This window comes from Diadema setosum, chromosome 8, assembly GCF_964275005.1.
Source record: "Diadema setosum chromosome 8, eeDiaSeto1, whole genome shotgun sequence".
Lineage (NCBI taxonomy): Eukaryota > Metazoa > Echinodermata > Echinoidea > Diadematoida > Diadematidae > Diadema > Diadema setosum.
Genome location: NC_092692.1, coordinates 21,606,680 through 21,623,342, shown reverse-complemented (window position 1 = coordinate 21,623,342; position 16,663 = coordinate 21,606,680). Strand labels below are relative to the sequence as shown.

The window sequence follows — 16,663 nt, the reverse complement described above, 5'->3', positions numbered from 1 at the left end:
GACTTGATGAATGAATGAATGAATGAATGAATGAATGAATGAATGAATGAATGAATGAATGAATGAAACAAGTTGTTTTTTTTTTCTGAACATTTGTCTTCCCATCGTGTCATTTCAGATAACAGTGATCTGATTGCCTGTTCTGTCATCTTAAAAGACAAAAGGTAAGCACTCTTGTTTGTTTGTTTGTTTGTTTGTTTGTTTCATTTTCCATCTAAGAAGATGGCTAGATAGCCCATATTCAGCTTCTCTAGCTGGTCTTCCCATGGGTCCAGTTGGATGTGAGATGGACCACTTACCAGGTTATGCACCCTGCTCTGTGCGATAAATACATGTAATTGAAGCGGGATCTTTTTACATATTTACAGTGTACATGCATAAGTTGTGAATCTCTTATTCACGAGACCTCCATTTTATGTCCCGTCTGAGGGACAGAATGTTTTGCGTCGTACTAGAGGGGATTTACTCTCCATGCCAAATGATCAAATACATGAATGAGGTTAGCCATCTTGGCTTCTGTTCTCTGAGGTAGTTTGCATTGTGGTTTACGTTATCGCTAGGAGCAAGACTTCCTTCCTAGAATCAAATCATTCTGGACCCATGTGTTTTGTTCAAATGTGACAGTGGTTTGAACGCTGGCTGGAGTTTGCTTCTACTATGGAACATTCTGTGGTGTGCAAATGTTCGCACATATTTTTGCATCAAGGTGTTAGCTCAGGCCAGCTGAAATAAAACCACAAAAGTGTTTTGTTCACTTTATCATTCATGCGCAATGCACATTTGCATTATTTGCATTACAGTTCATGTATATACATGTACATGTACTTGTGTGCCATAATATCTGGCCAGACATACATGTAACCTGATTTAAAAAAATAAAAATAAAAAAATAAAAAAATAAAAAACTTTTTTTTTTTTTTTTTGGGGGGGGGGGGGGAACGGGGCGATTGCTTGGTATTCTTTTGAAACCTAACCAATGCAGTGAAATGAAACAGGTGTTGAAATGTACTATGTGGTGAAATAGACTTTAGGTTTTCTGTTTGTGGCTATGTGGTTTGGTAGGTGACCTTTCAGGAAATTTAGCATGCACACAGTGAAAGTTTCATGTGTGCATTTAGGATGGCATAGAATTAAAGTTTCGAATCAACTCTCAGGGAGATTTGGGCAATTGATAAATGCAAGGCTGTTTCGATTATGGAGGAAATGTATTCTGAAATTTGAAGGTAGGGGATACCTTTTACAGACCTCCCAAAATGCAGCAAAACATTAAATATGAACCTCAGGGGAATTATTTAGGCCACTGCTGAAAATTTGGAAGTCAACAGTTATCTACAATTTGAATAATGCACAAAACTCAACTGCTCAGTAGTTCTGTGTGTCAGCCACACTTAACCCTAAAAAGACTGGGCTATTTTGCTAGCTCGAAAGACGGGGGGGCCTAAAGGGCCCCCCTTAAGATCTTGGCCGTGGATTGCGCGATCGCCGTGGAAATTTGCACAGTGGTAGTGTGCGATGTAATCTACAAGATCGCATATTTAGATTTTCCAAAATAGTCTTCTTTTATTTTATTTTGATTAATTATGCTAATTTATGCGAGAAATCAGACTCTTTGATCTAAATCAGTAAATAAAGCTCCAAAAGTGCTCATTTTTGGTCTAATTATTCTTTGTGGCATTCTTCGCAAATGTACTTGAAAAAAAATTCGGTATCAAAATTAATTTCTTATTTATTTTTTTGTTTTATGAATTTCTTATGTATTTCTCTGTTTTTCGACCTTTTGATTTTGCTGTTTTTTGACCTTTTGATTTTGCTGTTTTTTTAACAAAATTTGTGGCAGACACTTTTTGAAGCATAATACTACTAAAACAAATTAATTTTAGCCATTGAGAGTAAAAATAAGCATATTTATATGAACCATGTGAAAAAACTCAATTTGCATTGACTTTGTACACAAATTTTTGAGCCATTTTCGGTCTAGCGTGCATGTACAAAAAGTTATGTAACTTCAGAACCGTACCCCCGGGCGTCACAAATTTGGCGTCAAAATGTGCGGGAAACTCGAAAGAAAAAAGTCATAGAGCATCGCAGTGAGAGCATTGCGTGTTGCAGAGTAATCGCGCGAAATGTCGAGGGGGGGGGGCCTTTGAGGCCCTCCCCCCAGTCTTTTTAGGGTAAGCCTTTTTGTTGCAGTCTTCTGTATCTTTTTTATCTATAAACACAAATCTAAAAGTATAAGAGCTGATGTAATAACATATAGAGTGTGTGGCAAGAATGTACATGTATATATAGAAATGTTTGTAAGTTTTGATGAACTTTCTTCACAAAATATACACGATGGACACACATGCAGTGCATGGGTCTGCAAAGGTAGCCTAGTAATGTACTGGAATTTACGGTGAGCCCCAAAAAAAATTCAATTCAAAATCTAACGGTCAATAAAAATGTACTAAATGTTACCTTCCACTTTCAATACTTTATGGGAGTTTCTAAAATGATACTCTCTTCAACATACCACTGTATTTATGCAACTCTTCATTTAAGGCATGCAAATGGGATTCCCTACCTTAAAAAAAAAAAAGTGCAGTCACAAATGCATTTGAACCAGAAACGCTTTTCTGTGGAGATGATAAATGCAGTCATTTTGGAATGCATTTATAGCTTGGACCTGCCCACGCCAACCACTGCCAACTTCATACAGCTGTAGGCCGTTCCTTGGGTCAAACTGCACAGTGAAGCAGTGCAGTGCCTAGGCTTCCGAATCGACTCACCGATACAGATGATAAACACAACAACTTGAGAAACGTGATGTGAAAGACCTTGTGCAAACATGTTTTGATAGTGGGTGTTAATATGTGTTTCAAACCTGGGAAACATGATAAACGCATCCTTAGATGGACAAGAATATGACTAGTCTGCAAAGCTGTATTTAGAAAACAGTTATGAATATTTGAAACTTGAGCCATTTTATTACATTTCCAAATGTCACTATTATTCAATTATTTCAAATTCTAAGAAAAAGGAAGTCTGTGGAGACTGGGAGTGAATGCCAAGGAGTATAGAGGGCTATTGCCCTCAGAGTTAAACACCATTCCATAGTCAAAACATTGTGGTGACTTGAAAGAAATTTTGGACTGAGCTGCATAATTATATGCAAATAGATAAGAAATGGGTGAAAAAAAGTCAACACTCAGACATGCAATTATTATTTTTTTTTTATCAAGCTGTTGCTATCAAATGATCTATGAATAAACAGTACTGTGCCATTTAACAGCTTTCCAAAATGTCTCTTTTAAATAAAATATGGTTTATAAGTATGAATCTTGCAGATTTCACCCATTTTTGAAACATTTAAAAGAAATCCTTAAGAATATTCTTTATTCATCATTCCTTCATACACGATATCAGAAACACAGATACTGTTGCTTGCAGGATATTTCGAACTTGCAACATAGTTAAACCATGCCCTTAAAATACAGTGAATAAAATCAGTCAGAATGGAAGCAGTTTCAATACAATTGGACATACAAGTATGTACATGTATGAAAGAATTTTTTTTTTCTACTAGGAAGTTGTGAGGCTAAAACGTCACCTCGCCTTGTAAATGTTTATGCAAATGTGCCCCATGTCGCTGTTTAGTGAAAATGTAAAGCATTAATGTTCTTGTATTTCCATTACACTTCACTGTTGCGCTTGTTTGAGTATTAGTCTACATATGAAAGTCTTCTTGACCATGTAGTGAGGTGTACCTGTATACCGGTAAGATTTTTGTTAGCATTGTCAAAAGTGCCCAAATGTTCTTTTCACAGTCATACTGCAGTATTTGTTTCAGAAAAGGAGCACGTATTTTTTTTTTCTTAAATGTTGAAATTTTGATGCAAGAAGAACGAGAGGAAAATGAGGCAAGATTTCAAGGGACCCTGTCATTTCTCATTTTTAATCATCGCGAATATCATTTTGCATGCTATTTTGATACAAAATGCCTTCCTGGGATGAAATTTCTTCGAAATCGGGGAGGGCTTCTCAACAAAAAGGTGAAAAAAAAAATATTGAAGGGCATTTTTTTGATAGCATCTTGTCTGAGGATATCACAGTTGCCCGCAGCTACAATTGATTCTCAATATGATGTCTGAGATTGATTGATTACCCAATTTTTTACTTTCTCTTTTTTCTTTCTGTCTGCCTGTCTGTCTATCTTTTTGTTCTTTTTTTCTTCTGTTTTTTTCTTCTCCTTCCTTTTCTCCACTTGCCTCTTCTTCCACCCAGCCCTCAGCGAGTGCGTCGCTTCCTGGTGATCGCGATCCATCAACTCATCCTGGTCGAGCCTGACAGCAAGAAATTAGGCTGGGGTGTTGCCAAGTTTGTTGGTCCACTTCAGGTAAGACAGGAAGTGCTGAGGAAAAGAGAAAATAAAGATATTTTTTTTTTTTAAAGTTGGTTTATTCCTTGGAGTCAGCATTATCAATGTGATTTTCATCAAATTATTATCATTATTGTTGTTGATTTATTGTTATTATTATTATCATCATCATCATTATCATCATCATCATCATCATCATTATTATCATCATCATCATTATTATCATCATCATCATTATTATCATCATCATCATTATCATTATTATCATCATCATCATCATTATTATTATCATCATCATCATCATCATTATCATTATCATTATTATCATCATCATCATCATTATCATTATCATCATTATCATCATCATCGTCATAAACGATGTGTAATCGTGATCATGATGTCATTATTTTCATATGCCAGAGCTACTCTCTGTGTCTTGGAAACAAATTCATACTGATGGTATCAGACTGGTGAAAGTTTTCCATGAGTGTGGTCTTAGAGTGTTCTGTTGTCAGATGAGCAGGAGTGTGCGACTCTCCCACAAGACATGAGCACAAACAACCCTGTGTAGGTCTGCTGTAGTGACCCACCAGTGTCCTGGTCAATGGTCAAGCCTTTTCGGGGGGGAGTTGGAAATGAAGTTGTTTGTCCAAGGCAGTGTTTAAAACTGCTGCACTCTTCATGAATATTCGCGGTGTGTCAATCCTCGCCCACGGTGGATGGCTGACGGCGACCTGAGCGCCCCGGCTCGTATTTGCTCCGCGGTGAACCGATGGCACATGCTCAGAAAAAAGTAGGTCGTGTCAGTTTCATGAATATTCATGTGAACATTATCGTGCGTGTGTGGGCTAAAGGCATCCCAGGTGTGGGGAGAGAGCAAATAAACACCACTGTATGAAACCCTTTAGCTTTCTAGAGATAATAACTCTCCGGTCGTCATATCTGATGTGAAACCACTTTTGTTTGTTTTTTCCCTCGGCCCTCGGCCCTCGGGTTTTCTAGAAAAAACCCCAGGGTTGTCGGCATTAAGTCAGAAAGTGGCTTCGAATGATAAAGCACGCCTCTTGTTGCTAAAAGTGTCAAGTATTTGTATAATGAAATCTACTGGTATGTTAAGGTGCTGCATGGATAATATTTGATCTTCTGCTACAGATGAATATTGTACAAGCAGATGAGGATGTGCTTCTTGGAAATGTTGCAACTAACTTGTACCATAGTAAAAACAAAAATGAATACTGCCTGGATGGCAAGGAGAAATTTGCAGGCAGGAGTGTACATGTAGCTTCCACCATTTTGGCTTGAAGCGATAGTTTGGTTCGTCAAAATTCTTATAGACTTAATTTACAGGCAGGAGTGTAGCTTCAGCCATTTTGGCTTAAAGCGATAACTTATAAAATTCTTGTAGACTTGTCGAAACGAATGCTTGACCATTCTGTCTGTATGGTCAGGATAGATTTCTGATGTTTTCCAGTCAGCTTCCCTTTGCTGCTTTGGGTGACCAGCTTTAGAGATTTTGAATTCACCAGTATATTGTCTCTATGTGAATGAAAGGATAAAGAAAGATCTATTTGTACTTTGTTTGAGGATGCTACAAAGTGCAGTGGCCAGGATTTGAATTCTAGGCATGTCTTTTCGAGGCTTACAACAACATTGCCTCATTGCCACTTGTCTGGAGAGAGTTGCTGTGGTTGTACAAGTTGCTGCAATGAATGGATATGGAGTGCAGTAGAACAAAATAATTGTGTATTTTGATTTTGTTGGTTTGTTTGTTTGTTTGTTTGTTTTTTTTGCCTGTAAAGACTAACACATTGGAACTTGTGAACTCATGAAGTTAAATGTTTGCAAAAGAATGAATTCTGAGATTATTTAATTAGCTGGCAGGGCTAGGGAAGGTGCAGATAAAAAGGAAAGTATGATATACTGCACATGTATGTTATACTTATAGATAAAGTACAACTGAAGACTTGTTGTGCACAGGCCAGTGCACATCAACCAAAGTTTTCTTGAATTTTGTAGCATTACAACGGATATGTAATCGATAGAGGACCAATGTCCATGTTAATGAATATACCATTCTTTCTCTGCCTTTCTCTCTCTCTCTCTTCCCTGCCTATGTATAAATCTAACTGGCTTTGTACATAAAAAAAGACCACATTGTATAATATACTGTTTTTATGACAGTGTATATTTGTTCTTTGTAGATATTTGCATTAATGCATGAGTTTTCATTTACTTGTTTTCTTCTGCATTCTTTCAGTGAACTCTCCTCTCCCAATTGCAACCCCCTCCCACCCCCAGTATTCACGATATAAATTTAGAAGAGACAGCTACTAAAACTTAACTTTTCCTCCTCCCCCCCCCCCCACACACACCATCATAACTGCTGCCACATCCCTGATCGCAATTTCTCAGAATGTGCGTGACTGTCATTTTGAAAAGGTCACCTCCATATCAGCTTTCTTTGTATATTGTTTTGTTATTCTTTTTTTTTTTTGAAAGGGGGGGGGGGGGCGTGTGGGATTGATGTTGTGGCTTATTGTTATCATTATTATTTTAACCTTTTCAATCTCCCAATGGGAGTAGTATTCATCATTTCAAGCTAGTTTGGGCCCTTGTGACAGTGGCCTAGCTTTGATGGGCTTTTGCAGTCATTTTTTTTTTGGTTTTTTTTGTTGCTCCTATTATGGAATATGGTCTCTTTTGGAAAGATTTTACAGCAATGCTTTTTTTTGGGGGGGGGGGTGGGGTCACAGACATGACTCAAAACAATAGCTGCTTATAGTTCATTTTTTCCCCTCTCTTGTTGTCTAACCAGTCCATATGTTTGCTAGAAAATATGTTTTTGAGATGAATATAGAATGTTGTATGAAATAGCCCGTAGATCACAATAAAGGTGGCATCTACTGTTTGTTTTGCAGTACTTCTACGGTAAAGTTGCTATTTAAAGAGCATCAGTGCAAATACTGTTACTGTTAAATGGGGTACTCTGTGGGACTGTATTCATTGCTGGCCATTATTCTACCAATAGAGCAATTTGTAAGTGACTCAAAGATATTTAGATAATGATGTCTGGGCTTGAGGTGATGATATACTGTTCGTTGCCATCACCCTCTACTCCTCTCCCATTTGTTTAATGAATGTACAATGTACCTCCCCTCGCTCATGTCCATTACCACCACTACACACATTTCATTTCATAATTGCAGAAAGAAAAAGCTGAAACACAAAGCTGAAACATTACTATCATTCGTCAGTGCGTAGACATGCCTGTAGTGAACTCAATTTTCATATCACACCAGCCTGTATATGCATGCAGGTTTATCAGCAGTGCAAATGTGTTTTACATATTTGTATGTTACATACCAGTATAGCAACATCATTCTTATGTATTTTATATTGCATAATCTAGTATCATAGCATTGTGGCATGAACAAAAATTTGTCACCACTAAACCGAAGCATTTTGATAATGTTGCATCGTACAGGGCTCTTGCCCAAACAGTATAATGGAAAGTCATGGTTGATCTCTATCGGTTGTTTTAATTCTAGGTTTCTATGACTCTTCTCAAGTGAAAATGGCTCAACCCGGCGATGGGACATTTCGCAATTCATCATCATCACTATTCATGTTTACGTGGTTTTGTGCAAAAGGTCAGGCTGGTAACGTGTGCGAAACAAGAGAGGAGTTGCGAAGAGTGGTTAACATCATCCATTTTTTCGTTGTGACAGTCCGCTTTCGTCTGCAGGGAAGTGAAACAAAAGTTTGCAAGGCCTGAGATAATCATCCGTTTCTGAGAATCCAGGGCACCCCTGGTAGGGAAAGGTCATCGTCTCCTGTTAGTCATGCCTCGGAGAGACGAGCCTTCCTGGATTCAAATGTGCCGCAAATCATTCCCAAATTTCCCATAATTTCAGCTGGAAAAGTGGGCGAAATTAGCAGAGTGTGTAATTGTGTTGTTGAGCTGCAGAAGTTCCCCATATTGTTTGCATTTCTTCCCCTCATAATTTCAGCTGGAAGAGATGCATTCAGCAGAATGTACATTGTACTACCATGTTTGGTAACTGCTGAAGTTACATGCATTGTGTCAGTAGTGGGTACCATCATCATGAGGGTTACAGACTTTTGACTCTGATGCCTCGTGTTGAGAAGAGACAGTTTTGTTCGTTTGGTTTTAATAAAGCGTGTGATAATCACTTGAGCAATCATACGTAAAATGTCCTACCTGTAACCCTTTTGAAAACTGATTTATCCGTAGTTCCTTATCAAAGCAATAATTATTTTGTGAAGCTCTTCTTTTGATAAAGCGATAGAATTCCACCTCTCTGGAAGCCTAGAATCTTATTGAATATAAGATGAATAATGGTACAGGGCAATGTTGATTGTTGCTTGTTATCATAGATTTAAATCTGAGGCATAAGAATTGAAAGAAGGAGCTGTTCTATAGAATACAGATTTGGAAGCCCTGATGACTGCAGAATCTCCTTTTAAAATAGAGGACCATTTAAAAGAGAAGAACAAAATTGTGCCTAAATCAACGTGCATTTTAGTCATATTTTTAAAACCAAGAGTGTGGAAATGAAATGGTGCCAGCCAGGAAATGTGATAACAGTAGTCCTTATGCCCAGTCACTGTAACATGAGAATTATTCAGGAACTGTTCATTTTGGTAAGATGTTCATCATGCTTTCACTTTGATACCATCCTACGTAGAGCTTAAAGTTTGTCTTCTTCCTTCATTGAATCTACTTGCCACGACTCGGGATGCATAACATGACAGTTTTGTTTTATCGTCATTATCAGTGAACGCATTATGTGCTGATACATGTATCTCTTTGTTCACACTCCTTGTGTAAATGCACTTGCTGCAATCCATCAATTAACCACCCAAGTGAATCATCTCACATCAGGGCCATTCACACTGCTAGTGGAAAAAAAAAAATAAAATCATGACATTTGAAGAATTGCAACATTTGAGTTGGAAATCATCAGGCAAATGTACTAGATACACACACACACACACACACACACACACACACACACACACACACACACACACACACACACACACACACACACATACACACACATACCACTGAAAAATCACAGAGGGGATTATGTCAAAGGGATTTTACTCCTCTTTCGTGACTTTCAGTTTCTTCTGAAACCAATAAACCATGCTTGTGCCATCTCATTAGTTTCGAGATATCATATAGTTCTTCGACATGAGCAGTTTTTCCAGTCTCTGTTTCTGTCAACAAGAAAAGAAAAATACATTTTTACTTCAAGGGGAACACTTCAACAGTGTGTTCTCTGGAAACATCTGTCTGTATGCCTACTAGTATTAGGTAACAACAATTTTCCTTTTTCTTATTCGTTTTGGTGATTTGTCTCTTCTTCAAAGGGTGGCAGGATTTAATTTCTGTGGGAAGGAAAGCTTAATTTTAGCTGTCCCCTGGGTGCGTTATCATCCTGAAATTCCAAGAATCACACTCGTAACATCCTTTATGGAGGGACATTTGTATTTTTTTTTTAACCTAATAGAACAGATGTTGTCTGTTACAGGGGATTTTCTCTCTCTTTTACCTACTGGTACATTGTGGAGCACGCTATGTCTAAGCTACACGTGTATTAACTGTGGGTAAGACTTTATTTCCTCAGTAGCGCGATGAGTTGATAACGGTTTGTTACGACATCCATTAGACCAGTCAGATTTGCATGAAATGACAAACGATCTAAATTGACACAATTCATTACGTAGGGTACTTTCCCTTTTTATGGGTGTTGTGAAAACAGGAGTGACGAGATTTTGATGATTACAAGATATACAGACAAGGATTGTATATTATTGAATTGTATACAAGATTAAATTGTATACAAAATACTCTTGAGTGTTCTACAGTGTATACCAGCCTGGCATAGTTGTTTTTGTGAATAAAAACTTCTCAAGTGTTTTCTACCAGCCTAGCATGTCAAAAATTCAATGTTCTCTACATCATTATGTCATCACAGATTGATTCACTTACATGAATATAAAAACTTGGTTACATACAGTTGTACTTTGAGAGAAATAGTATTGACAAAGAATTAGATATCATCTCTCTATACAATCTAAATAATACACACGGACAGTTAGTGTAACATTATAGGCAATTATCTGGTTTCACCACATTGCCGCCTTTGTCATAAGAGTATAACAAACACGTGGTCGATGATGTTTACTTATTTAACCCATTGAGGACGGACTGATTTTGCTACAACACGTATTTCCCATAGACCCCTGCCCGAGTATACTCGAAACTCATCCTCAACGGGATAATAGTGCCTCTGCCAAATCATATTTGAAGTCTTGGAGTCATCTTGTGGTCAGTCAGTCACTCTGGCGGTCAAGCGGTTGGTTGGCTGGTCAGTCAGTTTCTTGTAAAAGCTCAAGTAGAGTGAATGGCCTTTCCCCCATTTTCGAGGAATTCATGTGACGTCTTGTTTGTACAGTCGCCTCAAGAGTACAGATATGCCTGGCATGATGGCGTATTCATCATTGCCATGGTAACAGCTTTAGCGAGAAACCTTCTGGGGCAAATTACTTTCTATACTTTTTCAGTGGCTCTTACAGAACGTGACACATGTGATGACCATAGGGATGTTTGTTAGCAAAAAGTGGGTTTTTTCTTCTTCTTCTTCAGCTTTTGATGAGTTTTTGCCACAACAGCTATACTCTATGTCTATTTTCAAGTAGATTGATTTTTTTTTTTCTTCTGCTTTTAGGAATGGATGCAGTAGGGATATCTATGACATGTAGTGATATTTCTTTTAAGGATCAAATTACTTCCACAAAGGCAATAGGCATTGCTAAGCTCCGCATTTTAAAAATGTCTTTGCATATGTTATTGCAGGTTAGTGTGAATTGAATTATTTTTTAGGAGTTGGCACCATCTTAAAATATTGAGCATCAAGCATACCACTATGTTACAACAGGGAATATTTTGAGGTGTAAAAATTGGTTGCCAAATTTGACCTGCACTTGAATCAATTAAATTAAATTGTTTGGATGTGTTAACATATGTACAAATCTAAACCTGCAGTCTGTACAATTATGAAAATAGAATTTTACCGACCAATTTTCCAGTGTGAAAAAAATTACGCTTACAAGAGTGAAGTTGCCCAATTTTAATGCATTGGGTGCCCCAATTTTTTTAATACAAGGAATTGGTTCTTGACATTGAATGTACATTGTATAGATACTGCTATGAATATCGAATTGAATGTTATAATGTTACACAACTCGATGATTCTCGGTTTTCAGTGTAAGTTTTGCTCTAAAGATGGAGGAAGAAGTAACATCATAATTTCAGTGCATATTGTAATTTACAAATGACCTGTAGGGAGTGATTTAGAATGTTTCAAAATCAAGAGTTTTTGCAATATGTAGTAGGTATGGTTTAGCCCTTAAATACATGCACACACACACAGACACACCAAAGTGAATGCCTCCTTACACATACATGCATAAACTGTGGTTTTAAGGAAATTTTCACTGCAAGTATGCAATTCGTCATGGTGTAGGTTTTTTTATTTTCCGGTCCAATAGACTGTCTGCATAGAAAATATGAGAAATTGTGGGGGCTTATTGTTTTACATGTACATGTATCTTTTTCAATTATTGCTTTGTTCGCAGAAATCATGCTCTTTGTGTTTTCACTTCTCGTGATTTGGCAACTTGCCAAACTATACTCTTCCAGGAAATGTTCATTAACATTGCATCCGTATGAAGCGCTAATTTGCACTTTGTTCGTAACGAGAAAAAAACAATATTTCCAGCAATTGCCAGCCATGCAAGGAGGACGTTATCAGTAACTACTTCAAGCATTGCTTTCATTTTACAGAGGCCAGGAAATGTGAAACTTTTTTTAATTATTATTATTTCCCATTGTTTGTATGTCCTGTAAATTCTTTTCCAAGCAATGATCTGCAATACCCTGAAGTAACCTGAAAGTCACGCGCGTCGTTGCTCTAAATTCAGTGCATTTTAGTGGAATGATAGTGCACTAACTCACTGTGATCTTGCTTTGATGAGCACAAACACAGCATATAGGCTGCATGTGTTTGGTTAATGACTGTTGTGGCGGATTTCCAACATATGATGCACCACGCCGTACCTCGGGTTGCCATCATACCCCAGGTTTCGGCATTGTGTAGCGCCATCTTGTGTTTGTAAGATGTACAATTACACACTGCCATCATGGCAGCCAAATTTTAGAAGTCGGTGGTCATGATCCCAATGCCAATTCAGCCATGCTATGACTTTTTTAAAACCATAATCACTATAATATGACGTTAATATGTTTTTTGTTTGTTTGTTTGTTTGTTTGTTTGTTTGTTTGTTTGTTTGTTTTTTATATGTTTTACAAATCCACAAACTTGTCCCATGATTACTCATTTTGCGTCTTCAGTAGACTGGTAATGCATAGTGCAGTGCTGCTGTCTGTTTGTGACAGTGAGATCACTGGTGTAGTGTGTGTGATGAATGCTGAAGTTATGATGCTGCTGCCCTGCTGAGCTCATTGTTGCAACAACATTTTTCTTCCATAAAGCACTAAATGTTACTTTCACCCACTTTTTGATAACCCAGGATAAGGCTTGCTGAATAAAAAAAATCAACAAATTGGCAGCTTTCTACTATTTGTTACCCCAGGTACCGAAAGCTTCGTCATGTGGAGAACTATGAGAAGGCCAAATACTGAATCTGTGATTCAAGTTGAATGTTTGCTCTGTTTTGTTGATTTTGCTTCAGGTCGAAAAATGATGAATTCAGATTTCTTGTCTTACTCTGTCCGTTGTAACTCAGATATGGGAAAGTTATTTCATGGGGTTTGCATATTACCGTGATATCACAGCCCAATACAGTAATTAGATTTGGGGAGCATTAGTTGAACTCAGTGGTCAAATGTAACAAGAAATGGATAGATTTGGATGTGAAATTATACAACTAACAGCGTTGTACAGTGTATGTTAAGAAGATGTAAAGACCAAATTCTTAAATTTGGCTGTGAAACTGTAATGAACAGCTTCATATCTGAGTCCTCATGGGGATTACTGCCATTTTGCGCATGGTTGATTTTTGTATGAGGAAATGCAAATAGTCATTTACAGACATTGTTAAGTAGAACAAATAAAACGAAACAGTTGGATGTACATTGTATGCCATTTATATCTCCTGTCTTCAACATCATTTGAAAGACAAAAGCCAAATATCTGAGACCCACGCACTAGGAAATTACAGTTCTAAATAATTTGCAACCTGTATGGGCAAGAAGAAAGAAAATAATGTTAAAAGAGAGCATACTCAGTTTACAATGACTGGAAAAGAAGTGGTCTGCTTCCACTAATTAAGGCATTTAACCGCAATTACCTTTAATGTGTTTGCAATCCCCTGTGGACTCTTTCAATCATATATGAAGGAACACATGAAATTTCCTCGTATGGAAATGCATTCTATTATTATCATTTAGAAACATGTGCCAAGCCAAATATTTTGTCTTTCTTGGAAAGGTAGTTTGACTTCCATTAGCATGATTAGATAAAAATGGAATCATGCATTGATGTTCATGTCTTTCTGTTTGATAGCAAAATTGCATTTCTCAGAAATTGCTTTCAGTCAAGGCTGCAAGGATATAAGACAATTTTGCTGCAGTAATTGAGTCATGGGGAAAGTTGTTGGTTGTTTTCTTTGTTGCTTTAAGTGCAGGAAGAGGGCAATTGATAGCCACAAGCGTTTATGTCTCTTTATAGCTTTTAGAAACTAATGCGAAAGATCTGCCAAGTTTCTCTTCTGTTTCATGACCGTCCGTGAAAAAGGTCATCGTGTGATGTTATCATGAAACAAGGTTTAGATGGAAGTATTATCTTAGCAGCAATGATGATCAAGTAACTAAGATAATGATTTTGTGAAGTGTATTAAAGCAATAAGATTGCTATCTGCAGCAGGATACACTGTCTCCTAGGCCAATACATGCACTGTTTGCTATCTAGGAAGACCAGTCTGTGGTCTTTAAATGAAACAATTTCTTGAAATCCAGACTGGTCCAGTAATGTATCACACTCAGTGTGTACTTGAATTGTTTTCTTCATTTTGATCAAAAAAAAAAAGAAAAAAGGAAAAGGAAGAAAATGAGAAATAGAGAAAGAAGAAAGAAGAAGAAGGAAAGAAAGGGGGAAAAAATAGGCACAAAAATTGAAATGTTGATTTGAAAGATAAAAATAGTCATGTGAACAAACTGCATCTCACTCTTAATTAACATGTTAGTCTTGGATAGAAATGCAAGGCACAGATGTCTGTTAGTTATTTCCTAGTTGTGGCATTCTCAAATGTGTATATACACAATACACATACATATAATATACTATGTTTATGTGTATGTATGTTTGTGTGTATGTGTGTGTGTGTGTATTTATATGGTATTAAATTGTGAATACATTTAATTGAAGACTAGTTGCTTCGAGTAGTATTTACAGAAACAACTAGTGGTACATTTGCATTCTGCTTTTCTTAGATGATCTTTGTTGTACTGTGGGACTTCGTCTCAGTATCTATTAAAAGGATTGTCTGTTCTGGTCAGTCGGTAAAGTGTTGATGGCTTGCTTGAAACGTGAGATGATGTTAGCGCCAGCCTTGCCATAACTTTAATGGTGGATTTGATTCTAAGGAATTCGTGGAAAAAGATGAGCTCATCAAGCCAAGAAACGAGTGTGTTGCCATGGTAACTGCATGGGAGACACACTCCCTACAAGTTCTCTGGTAGCATTAGTGTGTCCTTTAAAGATGTGCATTCAAACCAACCAGAGCAACTGGGAGATTTCAATGCTGTACATCACCCCCCCCCCCCCCCACACACACACACTCACACACACTCACACACACACACACACACACACACACACACTCACACACACACACACACACACACACACACACACACAAGGAAGATAGGCCTGGGTGTAAGTGGAATTCTGTGCAATATCCTTAAAAAACACTTCATTATATTTAATATCCTGCATTTTTTTTTGTAAATATGATTAGGCAAAACCTCAAATTGCTGTTATTAATGATCCTTATACACTGTATATAATGGTGGCTGACTATTGGTGATTTTATTTTGGAAAATCGTGCAGTAGCACTACTGTTTTATTGCATTTAGCAATATGGATTGCCCTTGTCATGCCTTGTAGCAATTTTTTCTCTTGTGTTGTTTTTGAAAAAAAAATTTCCAAAATAAATGTAAATATATTTGTTAGAAACCATTTGCTATAAAAACATGGTGTCATCCTGGTGATTGGTTTGTTCAAAAGCACTAATTTGCTGATGAAAGTATCTCTCAAAATTTATACCTCAGATGTAGCTGCAAGGGCAAGTAAACAGTGGGCGGTACTGTGTGCTGGATTTGACTGTCCATCACATTAAAATGTCCATATCTGACTCTATAAAGGAAGATATTTTGACATTTGTGGCTTGTTTTTAGTATTTCTAGAATGATAACTTACGCACTGCAATTTCCTTGAAAACTGTACTGAGTGAAAGGTCAGCTAAATATATGATATCAACTATTCCATTTTTAATTTTTCCGAAAAATATCAAGCTTGCATGAACAATGAAAAGAATTATCAGCAATACCAGGAAAACCATGGTTTGAATGCATTCAGTGCTGTCAGTTCGTCGAACCTTTTATTGGTGTAGAAATCGTGGCGCAGCTGTTGCTTTCATTTCTCAGAATTTCATCCCTCGGTATCTCATATGCAAATTCGGGAAATCGTGCTCAAAGCTCTTACCATCTGCTCAACGTGACTTTATTAAGTTAAACCCAATGCATGCAGAACTACAATATACGTGTAGGTGCATATTATAAATGTTTTCATTCCAGGGGGAAGGGCTAGAATCATTGTAGGTAATGTGTTAATGTGGTAGAGGTGGATATATTAATTTTCTGCTTGTTCATATTCATAATCAATATTGTTATTATACCCCCGCCAAACAAAGTTTGAAGGGGGTATATAGGAATCAGCGGACGGTCGGGCAGTCGGTCGGGCGGTCGGTCCGTTGCAAATCTTGCGTCGCGAACTACTTCCTCAGTTTTCAACCGATTCCCATAAAACTTGGCACAGATGTGTGCCTTGGGTTGTAGATGTGCAAGACGTATTTTTTGACAGTACCCAAAAGTACGTTGCCATGGTAACGGCATATTATGGGCAAAAATGGGTACAAATCTTGCGTCGCGAACTCCTCCCACAGTTTTTGATCAATTTTTATGAAATTAGG

General features: G+C 37.4%; 1 protein-coding gene across 1 annotated transcript in view; it reads left to right on the top strand.

The window, feature by feature from the left end:
• LOC140232149 (protein CLEC16A-like) overlaps positions 1-16,663 on the top strand; it is a 242,261-nt gene that overhangs the window by 98,143 nt on the left and 127,455 nt on the right. Inside the window, exons 19-20 of the mRNA XM_072312295.1 lie at positions 119-164; positions 4,264-4,375. Coding sequence (XP_072168396.1) covers positions 119-164; positions 4,264-4,375 — 158 coding nt within the window. The remainder of the gene's footprint in view (positions 1-118; positions 165-4,263; positions 4,376-16,663) is intronic.